This window comes from Telmatherina bonti (genome assembly GCF_933228915.1).
Source record: "Telmatherina bonti genome assembly, chromosome: 17".
NCBI classification, from domain to species: Eukaryota; Metazoa; Chordata; class Actinopteri; order Atheriniformes; family Telmatherinidae; genus Telmatherina; species Telmatherina bonti.
The window spans coordinates 13,887,122-13,912,247 of NC_136615.1; the positions used below are offsets into that span (position 1 = coordinate 13,887,122).

At 36.3% G+C, this 25,126-nt stretch overlaps 2 protein-coding genes across 2 annotated transcripts in view; both read left to right on the forward strand.

The window, feature by feature from the left end:
• The first annotated feature begins 109 nt into the window (after nucleotides 1-109).
• On the forward strand, nucleotides 110-14,269 carry prkaa1 (protein kinase, AMP-activated, alpha 1 catalytic subunit). Its single transcript, XM_079257183.1, has 9 exons — nucleotides 110-231; nucleotides 1,937-2,078; nucleotides 5,704-5,797; nucleotides 6,055-6,199; nucleotides 7,075-7,162; nucleotides 7,305-7,529; nucleotides 7,693-8,209; nucleotides 8,299-8,425; nucleotides 11,582-14,269. Exons 1-9 carry the CDS (start codon nucleotides 135-137, stop codon nucleotides 11,860-11,862), a joined length of 1,716 nt encoding a protein of 571 aa, XP_079113309.1. The 5' UTR covers nucleotides 110-134; the 3' UTR covers nucleotides 11,863-14,269.
• A 695-nt stretch (nucleotides 14,270-14,964) lies between these two features.
• ttc33 (tetratricopeptide repeat domain 33) overlaps nucleotides 14,965-25,126 on the forward strand; it is a 13,772-nt gene continuing 3,610 nt past the window's right edge. Inside the window, exons 1-3 of the mRNA XM_079256239.1 lie at nucleotides 14,965-15,034; nucleotides 15,387-15,614; nucleotides 20,178-20,259. Of these exons, the coding sequence (XP_079112365.1) occupies nucleotides 15,033-15,034; nucleotides 15,387-15,614; nucleotides 20,178-20,259 (312 nt within the window). The 5' untranslated portion in view covers nucleotides 14,965-15,032. The remainder of the gene's footprint in view (nucleotides 15,035-15,386; nucleotides 15,615-20,177; nucleotides 20,260-25,126) is intronic.

Here is a 25,126-nt window from a genome sequence, read left to right on the forward strand (position 1 = left end):
TGACGAATCACGCAAGCGTGGGAACCCCGCCCACCTTGCGTGCAAAGCGGAGCCGCTAGACGGACGCACATAGCGGAGTTCGGTCCGTCTCAGCCTGCAGATAGCTAACCCCGCAGGAAGGCCACTGCGGGAAGATGGCGACGGAAAAACAAAAGCATGAAGGAAGAGTTAAAATCGGACATTACATTCTCGGGGATACACTTGGAGTGGGGACATTTGGAAAGGTTAAAGGTATGTCTCTCGGCGTCTCATGCAAACGGAAAGACGGTGAGCGTTTTTTAGCTTAGGTGCTAATTTAGCCTGCTATGGAAGCTAACTTGTCGCTACATCCGTAAGGTATCACATATGTTGTCATGCATTTAGTTAAAATTTTTTGTGTTGAGTATTACGTTTTGTGGGTTGTAGCTGCACACTACAACACAAATCGCACGACTTGAGAATAATTTTTGGCACATTTGTTTAACTTAGCGTTTGTAGCGCTGTAAGCTAACCAGTGAGCCACAAGTCTCTGACGGATACCGGGAAGTAAACCTTCCGGATCTGTTTTAGCGATAGCTCGTAATAGTAATGAGGTATTGTGTCTTCCCCTTCCTTTCTTAAAACGTACGAGAAGTTGTTTATTGTGCCGTTGAATAATTTGTCTCGGCTACTCTTTATGTGTTGGATTTGGCATACTTCTAAGGAAGTGTTTATGCTTGAAAGGTATGTGTGCGCGTGCGTGCGTGCCTAGAAAGGGAGTTGGGGAAAATCCAGCCAAATCTACGCCCAGTATTTTTTTTGTTTTTGTTTTTTGGGTGGCAAGAGTAGTACTACTAAGCCTGTTTTGTATAAACCTGTCTTGTTTTCTAATTCCGCATTAGATTCCCAAATGATTATTATTATACTTAAGATTTGCGTGAATTTAATCCAACATAAACACTTTAACTTGCCCTTAGATATCCTAAAATGCTGAAGCAAATATACCCACACTAAAACAAAGGTTAACAGCGCTATCAGCCATTTAATTCACATTTAGTCATCTTTCTTTTTTCTTTCTTTTGTTTTGCGAGGAGGGGGATAGGGAAGGTTATGACCTTTAGTGCATTCAAGGTGATACTCTGTGAATATTGTTTTAAGTACTTAAGAGTTCATATTTTACTGCTGAGACAATTGGCAAATCAAAAACCGCTGTTCCACAAGTTCAGTGTTTTAAATGGACCAGTTTCCCATCATCTACTCAGCTGCAATGACTTTGTGGTCGGAAGATCTGTTCTGATAAGAATCTGTTTATATCCAATTTCCTGGTTCACTTTTGGTTTTGAGTTAAATCTTCCAAACTGCTTTAATTTGGTAACCACAAGTGTCTACACTAAGTTCTCATCATAGAAAGAGGTTTTTGTCTCTAGTTAAGGTTATATTATAACCACATATTTAAAATTGCACCTATCTTTCAGCTAGTAATAAATGGAGGCTAATAAGCAAATGATTTGACCAAAAAGCCACAACGAATATCCCATACAGTGGCTTTCTCGCACCTGACAACACATTTTCCCAGTGGATTTGGTTTGAAGCCAGGAATGAAGCAAGGGGCACTGTGAACATTGGACTTGACATTTATCAAGTGGACAGTGACATGACTACACGTACACAATTGTGATGCTCTATCTGCTACAAACAAATAAGCAACTGCAATGACATCTTCATAAATCTTGACATTGTGAAAGTTTTGTTTGCACTGTTCTGTTCAGTGTTGGAATACAGACATAACTTAAACAGGTTTAAACATATTATCTACAATCCAGAGAAATTAGCATTTTTTTCACGTCTTTTTTTTTTTTTTATTTATTTATTTTTTTTTAAAAAATAATTGTTCTGTTGATTTGTTTTTTTTCACCCATTGTTTTCATGTTATTTCTTTTCATCTGCTTTCATGAACTCTAATGTGCATTTCCTTTAGTGGGCCAACATGAGCTTACCAAACACCAAGTGGCGGTGAAGATCCTGAATAGGCAGAAGATCCGCAGCTTGGACGTGGTGGGAAAGATTCGCAGAGAGATCCAGAACCTCAAGCTTTTCAGACACCCTCATATAATTAAACTGTAAGTCCTAGATTACACACTCCTCACTGCTCCTTAATCCCCCAACTGTCACATTAATGCCACCCACTAAGCTATTTCCAGACTTTAATAGTGTGTTTTAGAATGTATCCATCCAGGATGATATCTGTCTGACCTAGTCTCCTTTTCCATCAGTCCTCTTTTTTTTTTTTTTTTTCCTAGAATTGTTTATCCCCTTTGGTAGTCTTTTATTTTAATGTACAAAAGTACATTAGAATGGACTATTGTTCCTCACTGTGTGACCTCTGTCTTAGATTTAATTGTAGCTAAATGTGCACTTACAAGAAATGTCACTTCTATTCCAGGTTTATTTTTGCTACTGTAATCATATTGTCTGTCCTGTTTTTAAATGCTGTGTGACATCGCTTTTAACATCTGAACTGCTTAAAGCTGAGAGATAACCGACAGTTTGAGTCATTATTGAACATGTGATCTGACTGAAACTAAACTTCATGGCTTAGTATGCCACAGTAGCTTTAACATGTAGATTTCTAAGGGAATGATACCATTTACTATTAAGCTAAAGGACAGACTGTACACAGAAGTTGCACACCATTGATTTAAAAAAGCGCAGTTGTTAATAGTTGCTGTGGTACTTCCTGTCTGGTATGTGAATTTGTACAAGCTCTATGCCACTGTTTATAAGGCTATTAAATGGACTAGAGGGTGTGGCTAACAACTCAAATACCAACTCCATGTTATGGATTCTGCGCAAGAATGTAAACTTTGTGTGAGTCTCAAGAAGCGAGATCTAATCTTTAACAGCGTTCACAAACCACTGGTGCAAAGTGCCAAGTATCCCCTGTTAGGTTTAATAACAAATGGTCAATGCAAAAAAATCCAACATCTTATGTTGTTTTGGATCAATTGCTTTTAAAAAGTTAACTTTAAACTATTACAGTTTCATGTTTTATTTGATGATAATTATACAAAGAGATTCTTCACTTTTGTTTCTAAATTATTTGTAACATGTTGTAAAGTGTACAGTATGCACTGTGCAGTGTCATATTACACTGCATCATTATTCTTTGCAAAGCTTTTATGCTCACTAGCTTTGCTCGATGCATCCATGTGTCCATAGTAAAAATCTCAAACCCTGCATCTTAAAATGATTAGTCTTAGTTGGGGTCAGATGACTAACTATTGCTTTAATTTTTAACTATCCCAGCAATACTTTGTGCACAACTAGGTTTGTTGTAGAGGACTAAGAAGAAAAGTAAAGGACACAGTTTTGCTGACTCCCATGCTGCCTTTATTTTACAGAAAAAATTGTTTTAATTTGCATGTATTTATGTATATATATGTGTGGTGTCAGTATTAAATGCAAAACTGAAATGCTTAATCTGCAGATAAAATCACTTATATTAATGACAGCAGCAATTTTTGTTACAAATAGCATTTCTTCGAGTGATCTGGATCTTTTGGGCATGGTCAGTTTAGTCACTATTTATATGTATGTGTATCTAACAAGTCCTCATGAGTCAATTCGAATCCGGTTTTTAAGGGATGATTTGATTCAGAATAGATTCTCAAGTAAAACAGATATTCAATTAATCATTACACTTCAGTAACAAAAGATTATCATTTCCCCAAGTAACTTCATTCTTCTACAAGCTTGAAAGAACAAAGAAATGATTTGGGCTGATTCGATTTAAATTGCAAAATGTACAAAACTATTTTTGCTTGTCATTTTTCTTTATTTCAATTAGGAAAAAACACAGTAGCCAGACCATCATTCTGCTGCTTTAATGCCCAGGAAAAAACACAGTAGCCAGACCATCATTCTGCTGCTTTAATGCCCAGGAAGACACGTAAATAGATCAATAAAACTGAAAAAAACTGCAGCAAATTTTTATAATTGATTACTTTTATCAGGTCCTGCCTCAAGTGGAGGAGTTTAAATATCTCTGGGTCTTGTTCACGAGTGAGGGAAGGATGGAGCGTGAGATCGACAGACGGATCGGTGCGGCGTCTGCAGTAATGCGGGCTCTGCGCCGGTCTGTCGTGGTGAAGAAGGAGCTGAGCCAGAAGGCGAAGCTCTCGATTTATCAGTCGATCTACGTTCCTACCCTCACCTATGGTCATGAGCTGTGGGTCGTGACCGAAAGAACGAGATCTCGTATACAGGCGGCTGAGATGAGTTTCCTCCGCAGGGTGGCCGGGCTCTCCCTTAGAGATAGGGTGAGGAGCTCGGTCATCCGGGAGGGGCTCAGAGTAGAGCCGCTGCTCCTTCGCATCGAGAGGAACCAGTTGAGGTGGCTCGGGCATCTGGTCAGGATGCCTCCTGGACGCCTCCCTGGTGAGGTGTTCCAGGCACGTCCCTCTGGGAGGAGACCCCGGGGAAGACCCAGGACACGCTGGAGGGATTACATCTCTCGGCTGGCCTGGGAACGCCTCGGGATCCCCTCCACAGAGTTGGCAAATGTGGCTGGGGAGAGGGAAGTCTGGGCTTCCCTGCTTAGGCTGCTGCCCCCGCGACCCGACCCCGGATAAGCGGCAGAAGATGGATGGATGGATGGATGGATTACTTTTATTTTTTTTAGAAAAAAATAGTTTTAACAAAAATATTGATTTTAAAATTGTGAAGTGAAGAAATCCAGATTTTTTTAAAAACTTTTTCGATTTGATTCCCCCACCATATATATATATATATATATATATATACATATATATATATATATATATATATATATATATATATATATAGAGAGAGAGATATAGATATATATATATATACATAGATATATAGATATATATATAGAGAGAGAGAGAGAGAGAGAGAGAGATATAGAGATATAGATGGATGGATGGTATGGGTGTGTGTGGGTATATTTATATGTGTCTATATAGATATATATATGTCTATATAGATATTATATATGACATTGATAAATTGGTAAACTTATGATCATGTAGATTTCAGGGGAAAGGATGGGGAAAAAGAAGGGGCGGAGGGCTGCTAATGTTAATTTACACCACTTTAAGTTGCATTTTATGTATGAAAAGGGGTTCTATGAATAAAGTATAAATGAATTATTGAATGAATTTGTCAATCAACATGAAAGTACATCCATCTGGGTAAGAAGCTGCTGCTAGCATCACGCTGCATGTGCAAATAGCTTATTCACAAGTGCTGTTGTTAACTCTAACTTCAACGCTGACTGATCAGAGTTAATTTCCATACAAGGTTTTCATTTTTGGAATTCTCTCTGTTAAACATATCTAATCATCTTAAATATTTACATGGTATTGAATAGTATTTGAGAGCAAAGGCATGAAAGGACATCATGAGATGCAATGAAACATGGCACTGATCAAATATTTAAAATAGTGGGAATCTTTTTAAGACCTATTTCTTTATCACTGTTTTTGGAATTAGTCACTCGCATACTTTTTATCACACTGGATCCTGCATTCATTTGGTGAGTCATGTAGAACAAAAACAGCTATTTCCCCAGAGTTATGTTGATCTCTTGCACAGTTAAGTCCGAGTTTATAATATACATTCCCCCTTTTTAAACATGGCCAGTGACCATCTTGAGTTGTTATAATTGTAATGTTTGCAGTCAGTTTTTGACATGTGTCAACTTTGTTTTCATTGCTATAGGTATCAGGTTATTAGCACCCCCACAGATATCTTCATGGTAATGGAGTATGTCTCAGGTGGGGAGCTCTTCGACTACATCTGCAAAAATGGAAAGGTAATGCACTATGAAAATAAAAATGGACTTTGTATGTTGATATCACAAATTTTCTACAGCATTTCTTACACATTTTATTTTTAAGGAAGATAAGCAGAACCACTGTGCTCATTGTCATTACAAACTGTAACCTTTTTAGCTGCATGAAACACAAGCCAACAGCAAAAACATGACATGAAGTGAAGCTTATTCAGCAGTGATGTGTTAACTGAGTCACAATGAAGATCACACCTAATGGGTAATTTCTGCTTTGACAGTTGGACGAAAAGGAAAGTCGCCGACTGTTCCAGCAGATTATTTCAGCAGTAGACTATTGCCACAGGCACATGGTGGTACACCGAGACCTCAAACCTGAAAATGTGCTGCTCGATGCACACATGAATGCCAAGATTGCAGATTTCGGTAGGTTCTCCTAAGTCCCAAACCTTGGAGTCTAAATGCGGGGCATTTTGTTAATATTATAGTTATGGACACAACTCTAATGTTGTGGTTGCATTAGTAACATAGTGGTATTCTACAGCTTGTTTTTATGAGCAAATCCCTGTTTTGACTCAATGTTGTCAGCGTGAGGTCATCCATGCATTCTTTACTCATATTGTTCTGCTCATCCTGATATCAAGACAACAAAAGTATTTTGCTAGAAAAAGTGTCCATGTTAAAAGTTAAGCATAATACTACTGATTGGTAAAAATACATATTTTCAGATTGTGTGTGTGAGAAGGTAGATTTAAGCCTATGTTATTATGCATAGATTAATACAGAGTGCACTGTGGTTGTGAAGTACATATGCAAAACTGTTTTTGTAAACTCATATCTTCCCCCGGGGCCATTCACATAAAGAGCTGAAAGCAGATTTGCCTTTTCTTAAGATGGTTCACCTTGAAGGCATATTCTAAATCATTTCCAATCCTTTGTTATTCAATTTTGTGTTTTTATTTTTTTTGTTTCTGCAATGACTCATTTTTCCTGACTTCCAGAGAGGAAGGCATTTGTTTCTTTACTGGGAGGCTGAGCTTGAGCTGCAGCGGCTGTAGAAATGAAAAAAATAACAAACTTTGACTTATTTAGCTGTAACTAAACCCTTTTGTTGTCATTACCAGCACCACGGCATATTTCAACCATAATCACATTGACACAAATAAAATCAGTTCCAGCATTTGTCAAAGTGTCCACGTTTAGTTCGAGCTAAGTGCGTGGTATGCAGTAAGAAATGTTTACAAATATGTTTGAATCTACGAGCATTTATAGACTGTATAACGGTTTGAAATGCCATGCAGGTTTGTCAAACATGATGTCAGATGGAGAGTTCCTGAGAACAAGTTGTGGCTCTCCAAACTATGCTGCTCCTGAGGTCATTTCAGGAAGGTAACACTTTTGTTTGTTTCATTTATCAGTGTGACGTTGATGCAGTACTCAGTTCTCCGTTATAAATGTTGTGCATGTTGGAGAGAAAAATTCTCTTGAGTCAAACACAGCTTCATTGATGATTCTTTTCTTCTTCTTTCAGATTATATGCTGGTCCAGAGGTGGATATATGGAGTAGTGGTGTCATTCTTTATGCCTTATTGTGTGGGACACTCCCCTTCGATGATGATCATGTGCCAACACTCTTTAAAAAGATCTGTGATGGGATCTTTTTCACCCCGCAGTATCTGAACCCTTCAGTAATAAGCCTCCTCAAACACATGCTGCAAGTGGACCCGATGAAAAGAGCCACCATCAAAGAGATCCGGTAAGCCCTGGGAGGATTTTTACAAAGCCAAAAATGCAATAAATTTCTGATCTGTCTGTTAAGTCAGAGTATTTTTTTAAGAACTGAATACTGGGATGTAAGTGAAGGCTTATTCTGACAGTTGTATACATGTTTTTCTTAAACTATTATGTCTTCCTCACAGAGAGGATGATTGGTTTAAACAAGACCTGCCCAAGTACTTGTTTCCTGAAGACCCCTCCTACAGCAACAACATGATTGATGATGAGGCCCTGAAGGAGGTGTGTGAGAAGTTTGAGTGCACAGAAGAGGAAGTTCTGACCTGCATTTACAGTCGCAATCATCAAGATCCATTAGCCGTCGCCTACCATCTCATCATTGACAATCGTCGCATCATGAGTGAAGCCAAGGACTTCTACCTGGCGTCCAGCCCTCCTGACTCTTTTCTAGACGAGCACCTGACTTCATCTGGTGGCGCTGTGGCTGGCGTTATCAAGCCCCACCCGGAGCGCGTACCCTTTCTCGTGGCTGAGACTCCTCCCCGGCCTCGCCACACACTGGATGAACTAAACCCCCAAAAGTCCAAGCACCAGGGTGTGAGGAGAGCCAAGTGGCATCTGGGTATCCGCAGTCAGAGCAGACCCAATGATATCATGTCAGAAGTGTGCCGGGCCATGAAACAGCTTGATTATGAATGGAAGGTAGGTGAGAGGTTTTTATATAGAAGGCAAGTATTTTAAAGAGCTATATTGTTTTTTTTACAGTTATGGTCCTCCTGTAACTCCACCAGGTTGTGAATCCATATTATCTACGTGTAAGAAGGAAGAATCCTATCACTGGGATGCAAACCAAGATGAGCCTTCAACTTTACCAGGTCGACAGTAGAACCTACCTCCTTGATTTCCGTAGCATAGACGGTAAGTTTTCCAACGCTGCCCTGCAGGAACCCACAGCAAAACTATCTGCATTTGGGTTTACTTCAATTTTGAAGTCAGGGTCAGTTTCAACAACAAAAAACAGATAATAAGGACTAACAAACTGTGTCATACAGACTCAATGGCGTTTATATATTCTTGTAATTTATTTGTCTTTTTATTTAGAGAGATGACAAATTTCCATGGTTAAATTTAAGGAGCTGAAAGTATATTCAGCTTTATAAATCAACTGCATCTGTATTACAGTCATTTAATTTGCGATGATAGTTACATTTTTATGAATAAATACAATCAGACAGATTTAGTCTAAGTTTTTACAGTGCTTTATGTCGTGAGGAAGTGGAGCAGTTTCCATAAAGCGAAGCTTGCGAAGGCAGTTTCCTGCGGTTTGTTGATCGGCTGGTAGAAGTTTGCGTTCTCCACATCTAAATAAATCTGAGGGTCTGGAGCGACAAAAGACTTTCTTTTGCTGTTTTTACACCATAAATATTGTGGTTAATATAACTACAAATACGGTCATGATATAGTTTTCAACTTTGATCTCAGTCTTGATTGTGATAAAGACTAAATTTAAACTATTGGTTTCAGAAGTTTACTCATCATGACTGCAAGATAAAACCAAAATACCTAAACTTCACAGCAATCAGCTTGAGGTGTATTACCACTAATTAATAGACTGGAGTCTCTCATTCTGAAATCACTTTATTGCCCATTTCTACTTTAACATGTGATAAATGTTGGTACACCAGCCTGATTAAACTGATCAAATCCTTTCCTTTTGCCACGAATAGGATGTTTACTGCTTTAAAGACCACAGTAGATGTCTCTGCGATGAGTTGGATAAGTTCTGTAATAAACTATGCTAGTTTATTATTTTTAATTGGGTCACACCTCACATCACACAGGGGTTTGAAGAATGAGCTGTCAGGCTGGAATACAATTTAATTTAAACAATCTTGGCTCATTATGAGGTGCTGCTTTCAGTTCAATAACTTCAGTGTGAGATTTATGGTTGTTGAAAGTTTATTTGTTTAAGGAAACAATTCAACACTGTTTATTTTTGTTGCTGTAATAATTTGAGTTTAAATCAGCTTAAATCAGTTGGCGGATTCCCCGCTGTGCCATGTGGGGCTGGAGTTGATTTAAAATGCTGAGTCATTTAACACTGAATAATAATTACTTTCCCATTGCACCCAGAAGCTAAGATTTTTTTAATGTTTTTTCTTTTCAGGAATAATTTATCAATGAAAAAAGCTCTGTAGATTTGACAAGCAACCTTTAATTACTGCTTGATTTGTCATGGAGTTGTGGTCTCAGATAATTAGTAGGATGTAGTTCCAAAACTTAGTCAGAAGGAAAAGACTGTGTGTCTCTGACCTAGTTTGCACTTTCTGGTAAATCTTAGAAAACCTAAATATGCTCTTGTTTTTTTTGTTTTTTTTTAAAAAAATATATAAATCACTTTCTCTCTGTTGTATCACAGCATCCATCATAGTCATGCTAACAGGACTATATAACCTAACTACTACTCCTTTTGGTTTAATGACTTAACCATATAGCTTTTCGTGGACGCTTGAAATTAATCAATGAAGAGAATATGAATGTAAATTTACAATCATATAAGGGATCCTAATAGGGCTGTGACGTTATGCTCTTGTCCCGATTCGATTCCAATTTTTTTGGGTGCCGATTCGATTTAAATTGCGATTCTCACAACTCTATGATATTGCTAATTTTTGTTGATTATCAACAAAAAACATGTATAAAACTTTTTTTTTTTTTTGCTCATTTTCCTTGATTTCAGTTGGGATAAACAACACAGTAGTCAGACCATCATTCTGCTGCTATAATGCCCAAGAAGACATGTAAAAAGAAAAACAAAAAAATTACAAAAATTTTATAATGGATTTTTAAAAATTTATTTGAAATAAAAGAAATCGATTTTTTTTTTTTTTTTAAACAAAAAATTTATTTTAAAATTGTGAAGCAAAAAAATCCAGATTTTTTATTTTTCGATTCAATTTTCCCACCCCATGATCCTAACATCTGTGATATCCATCTCCTAATTATTGCAATAACAGCCCAGCTTATTAAGGTGCTTCTCGGTGGTGTTAGGTTAAGAACTCAACTATTAATTGGTTTAGGGCCATCCGACAGTGTGTTATTCAGCGTACAGGCCTGAGCTAAATAAAATTTGACAAACTTCCAAGTCCGAAGTTATTTTATAAGCAGTTTTATTTTCCATTTCTTCTAAGAGAAATGGTGCATAACAGACACATTGTTTCTTCACTCATTTCTTACAAACCTGAGACATTATTGTTTGCAAAAGCTTCTATTTAATTGCTTTAAAGCTTGAAACAACTGCAAGTCTGATGGAACTCACCTCTTTGCTGAATAGTGTGGAAAAAACTTATGTGGGACTGTGTCTATATCAAGCTATGTGAATTCCTGTGTCCCTGTATGTGTTGTTTTTCTGGATTCTGTCCTGTAGTTTGGTGGCTCTGTGTAGACTTCATAAATGATTGACTCAGAGTTACAAGCTCTGGGAAATGTGTGTGTGCCTGATGGCACCTCAAAGGAAAATGTTAGATAGGAGCGGTGTTGTGAGCTTTTCTTGTTGCACAAGCATGCTGTGTAAACAGTAAAAAGCTCAGAATGATCTTTACGCTACAGTCAAGTCAGCTCTGATAATTAAAGTCACAACCGAAGTCTTTTAGCAATGGATTGCTGATTAAATTGGATATTGAAACCAAAAGATCTGAAACCTATAAAAGACTATTCTGATGGTGTTGCACTGTTTATTCAATGTGCCAAGTGAAATACAACCATTTAAGACCTTTATAAAGCCACTTGAAGGGCAATTTTATCCTTTTTTCATGGGGAAATGTCAGAAAACCAGCAAAGACAAAGTCTGAAATTAAGTGTGTTCATTTCGAGAAGTTTATATTCCTTAAGGTTTTGCATCCCTTGCAGATTTTTAATCATGAAATTATTCCTATAACACTTAGTATTTACTTGTCAATATCCTGTGTATGTCAGGAAATGAAGTACACAGTACATTTTTATTTGATCTGTTTGTGTGTGCGGGTGTGTATGTGTCAGTTGTTAAGAAAACCAAGTTTCTTTTGTGTTATTCAGATGATATGTTGGAGACAAAATCTGGAACTGCTACCCCTCTCCGCTCTGGGTCTGTGGGCAACTATCGCACCACTATTAAGAATGATGCTGATGGAGCAGATCCAGCCATATCGAGCACTGTGCAGCCCACCAAGACCGCTGAAGGCTCTTTAGCTTCATCTTTGACCTCATCCATCGACTCAATGGGAGGAGGGGACAGCATGTCTGTCCCTCGACCTGGAAGCCACACCATCGAGTTCTTTGAGATGTGTGCAAATCTTATTAAACTACTTGCACGATAGCTTGCAAAACAATCATAGCTAGCCTTTTCTCCTCTCTGAGTGTCTTTATAGCAATAAGCATGCAACTGATTCATGGCTCAGTTCATCCCGGCTGAGGATGAAGTGATTGTTCCATGGCACTGATGCAGGTTGGTGTTCCCTAAGCTAAAGGGATGTCTACTGAGCTGACTGGGTCTGGAAGGGTTATAGGGAAAGAAGATTTGCAAGCTACATAACTAGCTAGGACAGAACATTTAGGAAGGAGTCTTACAGTTTTCTGATCAATTTTAATGCCACACATCCATATCCCACCTATTAGCACATGCGGAAGTGATTACACTGAACGTTCTGTACTGCAGCTGGTGAGCCTGCTTTTCAGTACAGAGAAAAATCACGTTTTTGCCTGCAGAGAAGAAAGCCACGGGTTGTGTTTCACAATCAAATGGCAGTCATGGAATGCAGGAAGCACTTTTGCACAAATTTCTTTTTTCTTTTTAATTTCCTGCTGCTCATCTTTTTCTCTCAGTGGGGATCAGAAAAGTGGCGCAGGTGTACTGGGGTGCTGCATTAACCTGTGCCCATCACATTCTGTGGACTCTGAAGGAGTACAGTGACCCCTGTATTTCTGCCATGTGTCAGGGACAAAAGAATGCTTCATCAGATTTGTCTGGTTTTCTGTTTTGTTAATCTCATGATAAGTCTAAATGTACATGGTTTTGTCCTTGTTGTAAACAATTGTTTGAATTTGTCTGTCCCTTACATTTTTATATATAAAGACGTGAATATATTTATCAATGCATTAAGTGGATAGAGTCTTGGTTCTAACAGAATTCAATTCTCTTTTCTTTTCTTTTTTTTTTTTCTTGCATTAAGCTCTATTGCTGGATGGTATATATTCCTTTCTTTTTTTAAAAATGTTTTAAGTCATTCTCAATGTTTTGTTTTCATCAATCACAATTATTCTGATACTTGATTGTTTTTTCCAAATAACTATAGCCTGCTTTTACCATTTAAGAAGTGTGTCATGATAGTCAAAATGTTAAAATATAATTTTCATGTCCTTATTTTTTTAAATTAATGAATAGGATTTAAGTATGATTACTGAGTGAAATGCCTTTTGCCTACATTCATTTCATAAATGCCAATCCATCATGTGTAGTGGGCCTCAGAGGTCCAATTTGAAAATGAGTAGTAGCAATTATATGCAGTGCATTGACAGTGTAAGATGGAAGGTTGATACACCCATAATATAGTTACCGTTAGGCATGTTTATTTTTTTATTGCTTTCACATTTGAAGGTGACCTTAATCAAAGCTTTACCTATGTTTAAACCTGAACCAGACTTGTAAACTTGGAATTATCGGGTACTGTAAATGACAGAAAAAAGGCAAAGAAAAAAACAAAACAAAAAAAGATATCCTAATTGAGCGGCAGATTTTTATTGTTCATTGTGTCATTCCATTTCCTGTCCACAGTCTTGAAATTTTAAGTGGAGTCTTTCCGGCTGCCTTATCACTATCAGTACTGTTTCAGTTTTAATGTCAGTAGACCTTTTGGATTTAGTGCTGGTCAGAATTATTGGCACCTATTGTAATTTTAAAGTTTGAAATCCACAATTTATACTCTGTGTTCATTCAAAAGTACTGTTAAATTAAAAATGTCTCAAAGAATTTGGCATTACAGGAAAAAGAGGGAAAATTTTAACTGCAGAACTTTGTGTCTGAACATTTTGTTTCCAAACTAATGAAAACATCAGTATCATCATTAATAATGGCAATAGGAATACCAAAGCAAAGTTACAATATGTTAAACTGGATCCTCATCTTGTTATACTCATTTATTTCATTTTAAGAACTACGTTAATTTTCAATGAACTTCAGACAGTCTTTTTGTGTGTGTCAGATGTTTTAGTATGGGTTTCCAGTGTTAAGCTCTTCACAGCTTTAAAACTCAACAAGATTTCATTTATAAACTATTAAAATTTGGAGGTATAACTTTAAAAACTGTTAGGTGACAATAATTGTGATTGTTTCTTTTTTCCTGCACAACTTGCTTTGGACTGAAATATTTAGTTAATATTTGACCTTTATGTCTAAATTTTAAAACTTCAGTGAACAAAATGGCAGTCTTTGATCTTGAAGAAATATTGTAAAATTTTACATTTATATTTCACTCTAAAGGGCAGTTGCAAGTATTGATAACCAAAACTTGTCATTGATTACATGATGGGTTTTGTAGGAAAGACGAATGTGTGCAGAAACATGAACTTTTTGCCAGCTTATAAAAGTGTCCTGGAAGTCTGTTCAATTCAGGGTCGTATTGAACTGCTTCAAAAGAAATGTTCTATTTTTGTTTGGTGTTTAAGGGGACCTTACCAAGATGACAAGTGTAAATCGAAATAGATAGTGTTGAATCATTTGTATACATGACTGCCTAATAAACAGCTAAATCGCACACTGTTTTGAAACTTCTTTGTCAGTTTGTATATGCACTTTATTCTTTAAAGAAAACAAACATCTTAAACCTGAAATGGATTATCAAATTAACATCACAGGTAATAAATAAATTCAAGGAAACTTTATCACCTTTTTTTTTTCTTTACAAATGATTCCATATTTTTTTTTAAAAGTATAAAATGTATTGTAATTTATTAATTTATTCAACAATACATCCACAAATGCTAGCATAAGCTTTAAGATGGAAAAATAAACTATATTTAAAATAATACAAAGATAAATTCATTGAAAGATGTATGAATAGGAAAATGTTTTACACGGAGCACTGAATAATAGTTTAATATATTTATTTTATTCACTTGAATTTTTCTTTTTCATGCGGAGGAAGTGTTGAAAGGACGACGTAAATATTTTAAGTAGCTTCCGGGTTGTGCTGCATTCATGACGCTCAGGAAAATATCATGAACGGAATTCTCCGAGTTGGTCGTTAAAAGCAAAATATTATTTTCATGATTAAAGTGTAGCTGCATAATTTAGGGATTTGATTAAATTTATTTTTACAACTGCCTCTTGCAGTACATTTATAGCAATTCTGCCATATCTGTTGATATGTCTTAAATGTTTTTGTTTTGTATGCTTAAACGATTACATTTGAACGCACCATTCAGGGTCACAAAATATGGCTATTAGCCTCAGCCAGCTTGTTTATTCCTACTCACGAACAGCTGCAGATACATGTGCGTACACGGTTCCTAAACAGTCTTAAAAAGCAATATTGTGTATTTATATATGCACTGAAAAATAAATCAATTGCAGGCGTGTTGATAAAACCTACAACATTTTTATGCCATTGATAGTTTAGCCACCAGAGCTAACGTTAGCTAGCTGGTTGTTAAACTAGTTTTATTATTTCCATCGCCACACATGTAGCCACATATAAAGTAACAACAACATTGCAGCAGAGCTCATATTAATTTGGGTTGTCAAGCACAATTTTAAGTGCACCTGCATGCCATATTTGCAACTTTAAAAAAATATTAAACTGTTTTTTGTTTCTATGTTGCCAACATGCATCACTTCTTTCCACAGGATGGCCTCGTTTGGTTGGAAGAGGAAGATTGGTGAGAGGGTGTCAAAGTCGGCGGTGCAGCAGTTTGAGGCCGCAGCTGAGAAAGCTGAGGATGATGATCACGGTCCGGGCGAGGAGGTGGATTGGCTGCACGCTATTAAACGACGCCGGGAGATCCTGCTGGAGGACTGTGCTGCAAAAAGCAAGAGACTGAAAGATGAGGGTGCAGTGTTGGCTGAGCAGGGCAGGTAAGAGCATGGGAAATACCACACAAACAATGAAGGGGGATAAACTGGTGAATTATATTCCAGCTACACAAAATTATACAGGGAAAAATCTGACTTTAACATTTATTTCACCATTTAAAACCTTGTTCCTTTTAACATTTAGGTTTTGCGAAGTGAGCCTTTAAATACAACATGTTATTAAACATTAACTTGTGTGAGTGTGGCGATATGCTTTTGTCCCGATTTTGTCCCGATTCGATTCGATTCCGATTTTTTTTGGGTGCTGATTCGATTTAAATTGCGATTCTCACAATTCTCCAATATTGCTGATTTTTGGAGATTAAAACTAAATAAATTGTATAAAGCTTTTTTTTTTTTTTTTTTTGCTCATCATTTTTCTTCATTTCAATGAGGAAAAAACAACACAGTAGCCAGACCATCATTCTGCTGCCACAATGCCTCAAGAAGACAAGTAAAAAGATCAATAAAAAATGAAAACAATTTTATAATGCATTAATTTTATTTATTTGAAAAAAAAAATCTATTTTAAAATTGTGAAGAAAAAAATCCTGATTTCCGATTTTTCGATTCGATTTTCCCACCCCTATTAACTTTGAACTTCCCAAAATTTTAGGCTTTTAACATCTTACTTAACCAGTGTATAGTTATAAGTGCTGCCAAATTCAGATTTTTAATGGAAAGCACCCACTGTAAAACATAATGGAAATGATTTATAAAACAGACTGAAGCTAATAAAAGGGCTTCATGAAAATTACAGGAAAATGAATTAATAAAATGAAAAGAAAAATACTTTATTAATCCCCAAAGGGAAAAAAGAAAGGATAAAATCAAGGTGTCAAGCTCCACTTGAACTGAAGCTGAAGAGAGGACATGCCTTTAAAAGTGCTTTAAAAATGTGTAATATTCTGAGCTCTTCTTCTTACATGAAATGGTCTGTTATTACAAGTCATTGCAAAAGCAAACACTTAAGGACATGAAAAACAGCAGTATATTCTTCAAACTAATCTAAAGGTGAATAGAAAACAAATAAAACAGACCACACGTGTTAAATGATCTCTTTTCTGAGCAGCTGCGCTCAAAAAGACGACCTACACCGACATACAAGGTGTCATAAAACAACAGGATTAAAGAACATGTCAATGCTTAAAAAATCACCATAATATTTTTCATTAATTGTCTTGTCATAAATTGAAAAATCTGCAAATATAGCCGTGTAAAGCAATAAAATTCACTAACATCTGACTGACCTTTACATTGACTTCACATGATGGCTTCTGTTTCACCTGCTACACTGAAACAATTCTTTCCTTTCAGTCAGATTTCTAAGTTCGAATATGGATGTATACACACATGTACACACACATATCGTTTGACTGCAGAGTTGTGCAGAGGTCGTTTCCCAGCAAGGATATGTACTTTACAAATGTGCCACATGAGGGCGCCATTAAACAAAGATGTCTTCTCAATATTGGGGTGGGTGAGGTTGAATTATTCCTGCTCAAAGAATTATAGAGGCCTTTTTTTTATGTCTTATCCAGCATTAAAGCAGGCAGAATGATTTTCTGGAGGCTGTGTTCTGCTGAGCAAATTTACTTTGCCAAGGGAAGCATCATAGATATAATGCTCCCCTTGATATTCTTCTTTTATTTTTCTATTTGTTTTGCACAATTGTTTGTATTACAAAGTTTGTACTGCTGTACCGCACCGGAGAGGACAGAAGAGGAACAGAAAGAGAATCGAAAAGAAGAGAAAACAGAACTACACCTCGTAGAGAGAAAAAAGAGAGATAGAGAAAGAGAGAAGTACAAACATATAATGTATTTTTTTAATGTTTAATATATATAGGATTTTTTACTTTTATAAACATTTGCATTAATAATGTATTTCAATATAATGAGAGTGAAACAGAATGAGTTATGAAGATTCTCAGAAGTAATCAGATCTGAGTTTTGGATAGGATGAATCATTTTAAGCAGTATTGTTATTTTAAGAAATATTTAGCTGATTTCTGATCTAAACCAAACATCCTGCAGTGTGGATTTTGAGAACTTTATGCATCATATTTTTTTTCTAGGTGTGTTATTATTTTTTCTTTGAACTGACACTAATCCAAAACATTTATTCATCCATCCATGCTGCACTGCGGCCTCAGAGCAAGAAGGTCTCTGGTTTGAGCCTTAGCAGGGGAGGAGGGTTTGAACAGTGGCCTTTCTGTGTGGCGTTTGCTTGTTCTCCCATGTACCCCAGGGTTCGTTTCAGGTACTTCGGCTTCCTCCCATTGTCCAAAGACATCGATTTGTAGATTCATTCACTCTAAAATTCTCCCGAGGCCAATGGCTGTTTGTCCTCGTGTGTTGGCCCGGTGATGGCCCGGTGACCTGTCCAGGGTGTACTCTGCCTCTCGCCTGATGATAGCTGGGATAGCCTCCAGCTTTCCCTGACCTGGACTAAGTCCTATTGATAATGACTGAATAATGCAAAACAAGTAATAATAATTAAGCCCTATATTTTCTGTCATGGCCAATGATATTTTTATCCAAACAACAATGTGAAATCTTCTTTGTACAATAAATGCAGTGCTGTTGCCCCGAGTGCCTTCATGTAATTGAATTCTAAAGCAAAAGTAGATTTTGGTCAGGAAATTGTCCTTGTTCTCTGTAACAGTTGTGTGAAGGTTTGAGGTGATGTCTGGTCCAAGTTGTTAGTTTGTTTTTTCTTTTTTATTTTATCATGTTTTTACTACCAAAGTTTCACATAATATAATTAATATCTAGTTAGATTAGGAGTAAACATCTTATCTTAAGAATTTGCTTCTTATTGCTTAATGTTTCTCACCACAAGCGTTTTACTGACTCTACAAAATATTTTCTGCAAATTCAGCACTTGTTGCTGTGCAGAAAAAAAATCAGTTTTTTTTGTTTTACATAAATGAGATCCTAAATCTTTTCAAGACTTCAGGTGGAAAAATAGGCTATTTCTTCACAGCAGGATTGTTTGTTTTAGTCAAATACTTGGTTTTTTTTAGCTGCAGGAGGTTTTTAAGTCACATCATCATTCAAATACTTTGCATAGTTTGCTGATTTGTGTTGCCTGCAGCTCTCATCCTGAGTCAGATTTTTCCCTCAGATGCTGAGGTAGCTGATGTAATCTACTTTTTGAAAGCTGTTTCAGGTATTCTCCTGAAATTTTCATACGTTAATTCAATCTTGCGGTTGCCGGTTTTGTGCTGAAATGACAACCACATAGGTTGCATTGTTCTCTTGTTGCAGTTGGCAGTTTGATAAATGATCCTAATGATTCACTCTTTATTCCACTGTTATAAACGTGTTACGTCACCTCAAACTCTTAGTTATTGCTTTCATTAAATTTGCACCCCCCCACCGCCACCCCCCCCCAACACACACACACACACTCCTACACACACTGTCTTTGACTGATATATAGACATATGACACCAGAAAATGAGACTCAGCTCTCAGACTTCACATGGAGGATTGCATAATTTCCTCCAGTGATTTTGCAGTGCCCCTTGCCTCATGTCATGTTACGGTTTCCACATTGCTCTCTAGCTCCATTTCCTCTCCTCTTTCTCCCCATTAAGTCGTGCTGTACATTTTCTGACAACAATCCAAACTCATTTTGTAAAAGTGGTCAGTGGCAATTGCCTCATTGTGTTGTAGTTACTTTAAAATCTTTTAAAAAAAAGATATCCGTCTCCATGAAGTTAAATAAACAGTGACAGAGATCCTAGCTCATAGTCTCTGTCCTGGTCGGAAAAGTCGTCGTACTTGCTAGACTAGGATGGAAGGAACTCGTTTATAAGCTTATTGTGGTAAAAAAAAGTGAACAGCTACTATTAGAAATATTTGTATATAAAACAGCAGACAAGTACAAATTATATTCATTTGTCTGTGAAGAAATCAGTGGAAAATCACAGCTATAGTCGGAGAAGGGAGTTAGATTTCCAAGTGGTGTATAGTGTAAAAAAGTCCTTTATGCCTCTTGCTTTCTATTTAAAAGCCAGTTAAACAATAAGAGCTAGTACTAAAAATAAAACATAACCCGGACAAAAAAAACCTGCAGTCGAGCAAAGGTTGCTGTCGACCAAAGTGTGACTCAGACATATTTCACAAAAGTCTGTTTGCAGAAATGATCAGGGAAAATTACCACATGGTAATGATTGAGCAAACCCTTTAGCTTACATAATATACATCTAATCTAGATGTGGAAACTTAGGTGCCCAGTTTCACAGCTGCTTTATGGAACTTACTGTTTGACTTGGTTGTGCCTTAGCACCGCATTATCTGAAGATAACACCTGCAATACAAAGCCATGTTTATGTTTATGTACAGCACCTGATCAGTATAGGGAAGGATGAGATCTGAATAGACTGGAATCATAAATATTCATGCTTTTTATTTATAAAGAAAGCTGTTCAGTAGTGTGTTGCACTGTGCAGGTTTCCTGGTATGCAGTGCAGCTGTAGGAGCCAGAGTAACGGTAAACTATGACAAGTACCTGAGTTTTACTCACCAGATCTAAATTACTGTGTATTTTCTTTAGGCACTGGGAGGCCATTAAGAAGTGGGACGAGGCCATTCAGCTGACTCCAGACAACCCACTCCTGTATGAAATGAAGTCTCAGGTATATTATAAATTATATTTTTATTAGAGAGATATTTGATTAACTACTTCCCCCTCTGAAATAAAATAACCTAAAACAATAGCCTGAAACAGAATAAGGAACTAAATGTAAAGAAATGGGATCAAAATGGAGACATTTGCAGAAATATGATACTTTTCCCCCTTAATTCTTGCAAATCTCTTTGTCAATAATCTCAAGGGACCACACACCTTGAACAGTTTGAGATTCAACGTTCAACATGCATTTCTGGTGTTTTCATTATTTCTCTCCAAACTGCACCTTTAAAGATATGATTTGTACCATGAATGTTAATGTGTCCACAGTTTTGTCGAACATTCATTGTAGCTCCCAGCCGAATGAACGGTCTTTACTGATGGTCCGGAGTGGTTTTTATTTGTTCAGCTGTTAAACCATCATAAACCAACGTAAGAGCTAAACGACACAAGCACAAACAAAACAAACGTTACATTTCTGACAGAACTTCAGATACATACATTAACATATAGCCTTAAACTTTAGTTACAAATACATTTCTGATTTCTCATATTACAGAAGATAATGATTTAATGTACCTTGTTGGCACGTTCGACTGGTGCTGATACTGGTAGTGTCCCGTTTATTTTACTTTAAACTGTATTTTTCTTCTGTGTCTTTCACTAAGCCCTTTTGCCGTTTCTTTCATTGCAGTTAGTTACCGTTATCAATAACTGTTAAAACCCTCTCAGAATTAAACAGTTCTACATTTACAGGAACAATGGTGTGATTGATACATTCACATTTAAAGGTGAAACTAAAAATATAAACTCCTGTCAACAATCTTTACGTTCATAAAGGAGGAATTATAATCACTTAAATGGTGCGGTGATCTTTAACTATTTCTAGGTTTAAAAACATTTTAGAATATGTTTCTCATTCATTTACTAGCCATAAAAACGCAGATTCTGCAGTTTGATTTGCAGCTTGAATCGGCGCAAATGATCTGAAAATAAGGACAGATTGTGTCAAAAGGTGTGGCCTGAATAAACATTATGGAAAATGGCATACTTCCCACTTTCACTTCTCCTCTTTTCTTTCCTTTATTTAAAAAAAAGCACAGTCATTGGCTTGCAGCAAGGCTCGCCCTGGCTTTATCTCATTCTGCATTGCTGTAGCCAGATAAACCTACAACAGTTTATGATACCAAAGACAGACAAATGCAGCACTGCCAGTGCCAGGTGGACTGATATCTCTTCGAGTCTTGCTTTAATTGTCTGGTGTTGTCCAACAACAAGCACATCCAGCTGCCAGTTCATCTGGTTTTGTTCTTGAAGCTGAAAAAGATTTATTTTTTTACGTTCCTCAACGACTAGAAGCCATTCATCGTGTATATATAACTCAAGATCATCTTAATCTGAGACTACAAATTTAGTAAAGCACCCATTATAAAAAGGCTAATGACTGATAAAAGGTATGGCTGTTACATCCTGTGGGTTGTGGTGGTGGGTGAGCTGAGTTCTTTGGACATAATGTATGATACTGTAGATGGCTTCTCATAATGGGCTGCTTTAGATGTGGATGGTCACCAACATTGAGCTATATATGCAGTTTTTTGGCTCTACAGTGACATCAGTACATCAAGGTCAATGTTGGGTGGGAAGGCATCAAACCACCTGAGCTGCAGTAAGAAAGAGTTGAAGGAATGTGATGGTGCTATTGACAGTCTGTTGTATAAGTTTGTCTTTTGTTTTTTTTTTTTTCTTTGTTTTTTGCATGCTTCTGTATCTGTAGACAAAGTATTGATCATAACATTCTCATAACAGTATTGTCTACCTTACTAATCATTACAGGATATTTGAGAGGAAATCATTAGAAGACCAGGCCAGAAGAAACGCCGCCACAAATAGTAGTTATTGTGGTTGGTTTATTGTTTATTCCCTATTCAGTGATCAACATGAGCACTATACTTCAATGCTTATGCTTAGATTCAAGTCTAACTATTTATCCCATCACACGGATTACTTCAAATCTTTCTATTTTCATAATCCTTACACTGAAAATAAGTCGGCATTCATAAGATCTGCTGGCTCAGATGACGTGTGGTTACGCTGATACTGGTCATTTGCTCCATCTCTGTGCTCTCCTCTTATTTAATTCAATCAGTGTTGTGGCGAACACATCCGGCTCAGTGCACGTCTGAACCTGGCATGATTTGGTCAGCTTGTACTGCATCCGTCTCATTGAATTCTATCTTCAGGGAATCTTGCTGATGACTTATCAATAGATGCGCCTCAGTTTCTTCCAGAAATATTACTGTATTAATACAGTTTCTTTTAAGAAGCTTCAGGATTGTGCAATGGGGCGAAACCAGGACTAACATTTGTAAAACAGAAAACGGAGGAAAACTTTGCTAGAAGTTCAGTCCCAAAGGAAATCTATGGAGATGAAAGACAAACAGGAGAACAGCACTGTCCACTACAGAGCTACTGCTAATTTCATCACTTCAAGCAAAATGCACAAACATGGTATCATATGTAAGCAAAGACTGCTTATTTCAAAGGTGTCTATGTCATAGCTGAGTGACAAAAAACTCTATGTTGTCGTTAAAGTGGAACTATAATGAGCATTTCAGACTAATTTATTTTTATTTCTGAGCCCAGAAGGGCTGGGATTGATGGAGTTATTGTCACAAATCGCTTTATTTACTTCAGACCGACCCTCTCCGTAGGCTGTCAGATCAGCTTGTGGGCAAAACGACTGGAATGAGACTCTTCCACATTAAGCCCCGCCTCCCGCCACCGCGCTACATCGGGAGCACGCACCGCAACTGCTTTCGCCGTCATTGTAACATCTGATAAACAGAAGGATTAGGCTAACATGAACTCAATAAAAAATAAAAAAAAACAAAATACAATGTCAACACATAGCATACAGCCCTACATGTTGGAACCTGAATCAGACCCTGAAAACGAAGTGGAAAACAGCAACCCACAGTAACGAATGCAGCAGGATGTCTCTCTTTGGTAAACTCACCAGCCATCGTTGGAAATAACTTTATCCCACGTTTTCCACCCGCCTGATGTATTTGTACATGCCCTTGTTAACCAGTAGAAGGTAACCAATCACCGAACCTTATCCCCCGGGACGTCACAAGGATTTCCAAATAGAAAAAACTCTAAAACAACACGTTTTTTGTCGCCATGGAAACCAAAGGAGAGAGTGTTGGAACTCAAACTCAAACATGCGTTTAGGTGATAAAAAACAGGGCCGTTCACATGTCTGATGAGGATTCAACACTGTAACACTGTAGAAAGCTCAGAAAACTCCAAATACCATGATAGCACCCCTTTAATGTTTTATTCTAGCTCAAAAAACTCTGTTTATGTGTTCTCTGTGATTCTGCTTTTGTTTGAAATGAATCATAACGTTCTGGTAGTTTCCATGGAGATGAATGTTTTTTTGTGAATTATTCTCTTTTGCCATGATAAACACTTCTTTCCAGATGCACATGTTTCTTTTAAAGGTTCATTTTGGGGCAATCCTTCGATTCCACTGACAGATTAGAGGTGTTTTTTTATTCACAACAGCTGATTTTGAACAGCTACTCATCAAACATTACTTCTGGATAAATCAAGCTGCTATTAACTGTTTTCCCCAAAAGTAATGTGGGTCTTTTTGTAGAAGGAAATGATCATTATAGTAGTCTACTGTGTTTAAGGTGACTTTATTTCGACCCAGTAACACACATCTTCATTCTGAAACTCCTGCAGGAATCTCACATCTCAGCTTTCCTTTCAAACCAAGATTATACATTCAGCCCTTGTAGTTGTGAAGATCTACTCAATTTTGAGGGACTTTGCCATCTCAAACAGGAAGAAACACAGGTCTTTCTCAGTTACTCAAATGTAACAGCTGCACAAAGACCTGCACTGTGGTCGACAAGTAAAACCTTCCTCCACTGCCAATCATTAATAAACCCTTGTCAAACTTTTTTCCATGTTGTTTTACATTAACTCTATCAGTTTTTTTACAGTTGGCATGGTAATAAAGCCAACCTAACTTCTGAATTGATTAAAATATTCAGCAAGACTGAGAAAGCTAAAGAGTTCAGTTTAACATTTAATCATGTACACAGGTAAAATGGAGATTATATTTCTCACTGTAAGAACTAAAGTATTTTACCGTCCCACTGTTTGACAGGGTGAACTTAATGTTTTGATGTAGAATAGGTCACCAAACTGGAGCTGCTGCTAATCAGATTCAGGAATCTTGCAATCAGTCTGCAGTTCAATAACAAATATACAGTGTATATATATATATATATATATATATATATATATATATATATATATATATATATATATATATATATATATATATATATATATATATATATATATATGTATATATGTATATATGTATATGTATATATGTATATATGTATATATGTATATGTATATATATATATGTATATATGTATATATATATGTATATATGTATATATATATATATATATGTATATATATATATGTATGTATATATATATATATGTATATATATATATGTATGTATATATATATATGTATATATATATATATGTGTGTATATATATATATATATATATATATATATATATATATGTGTATATATATATATATATATATATATATATATATATATATATATATATATATGTGTGTATATATAGTGAGTTCATTTATTTTCTGGTGGTATGGAGGACTTTTGATAAGTAACAATAAAAGAACTTTCAAATATATATATATATATATATATATATATATATATATATATATATATATATATATATATATATATATATATATATATATATATATATATATATATATATATATATATATATATGTATATA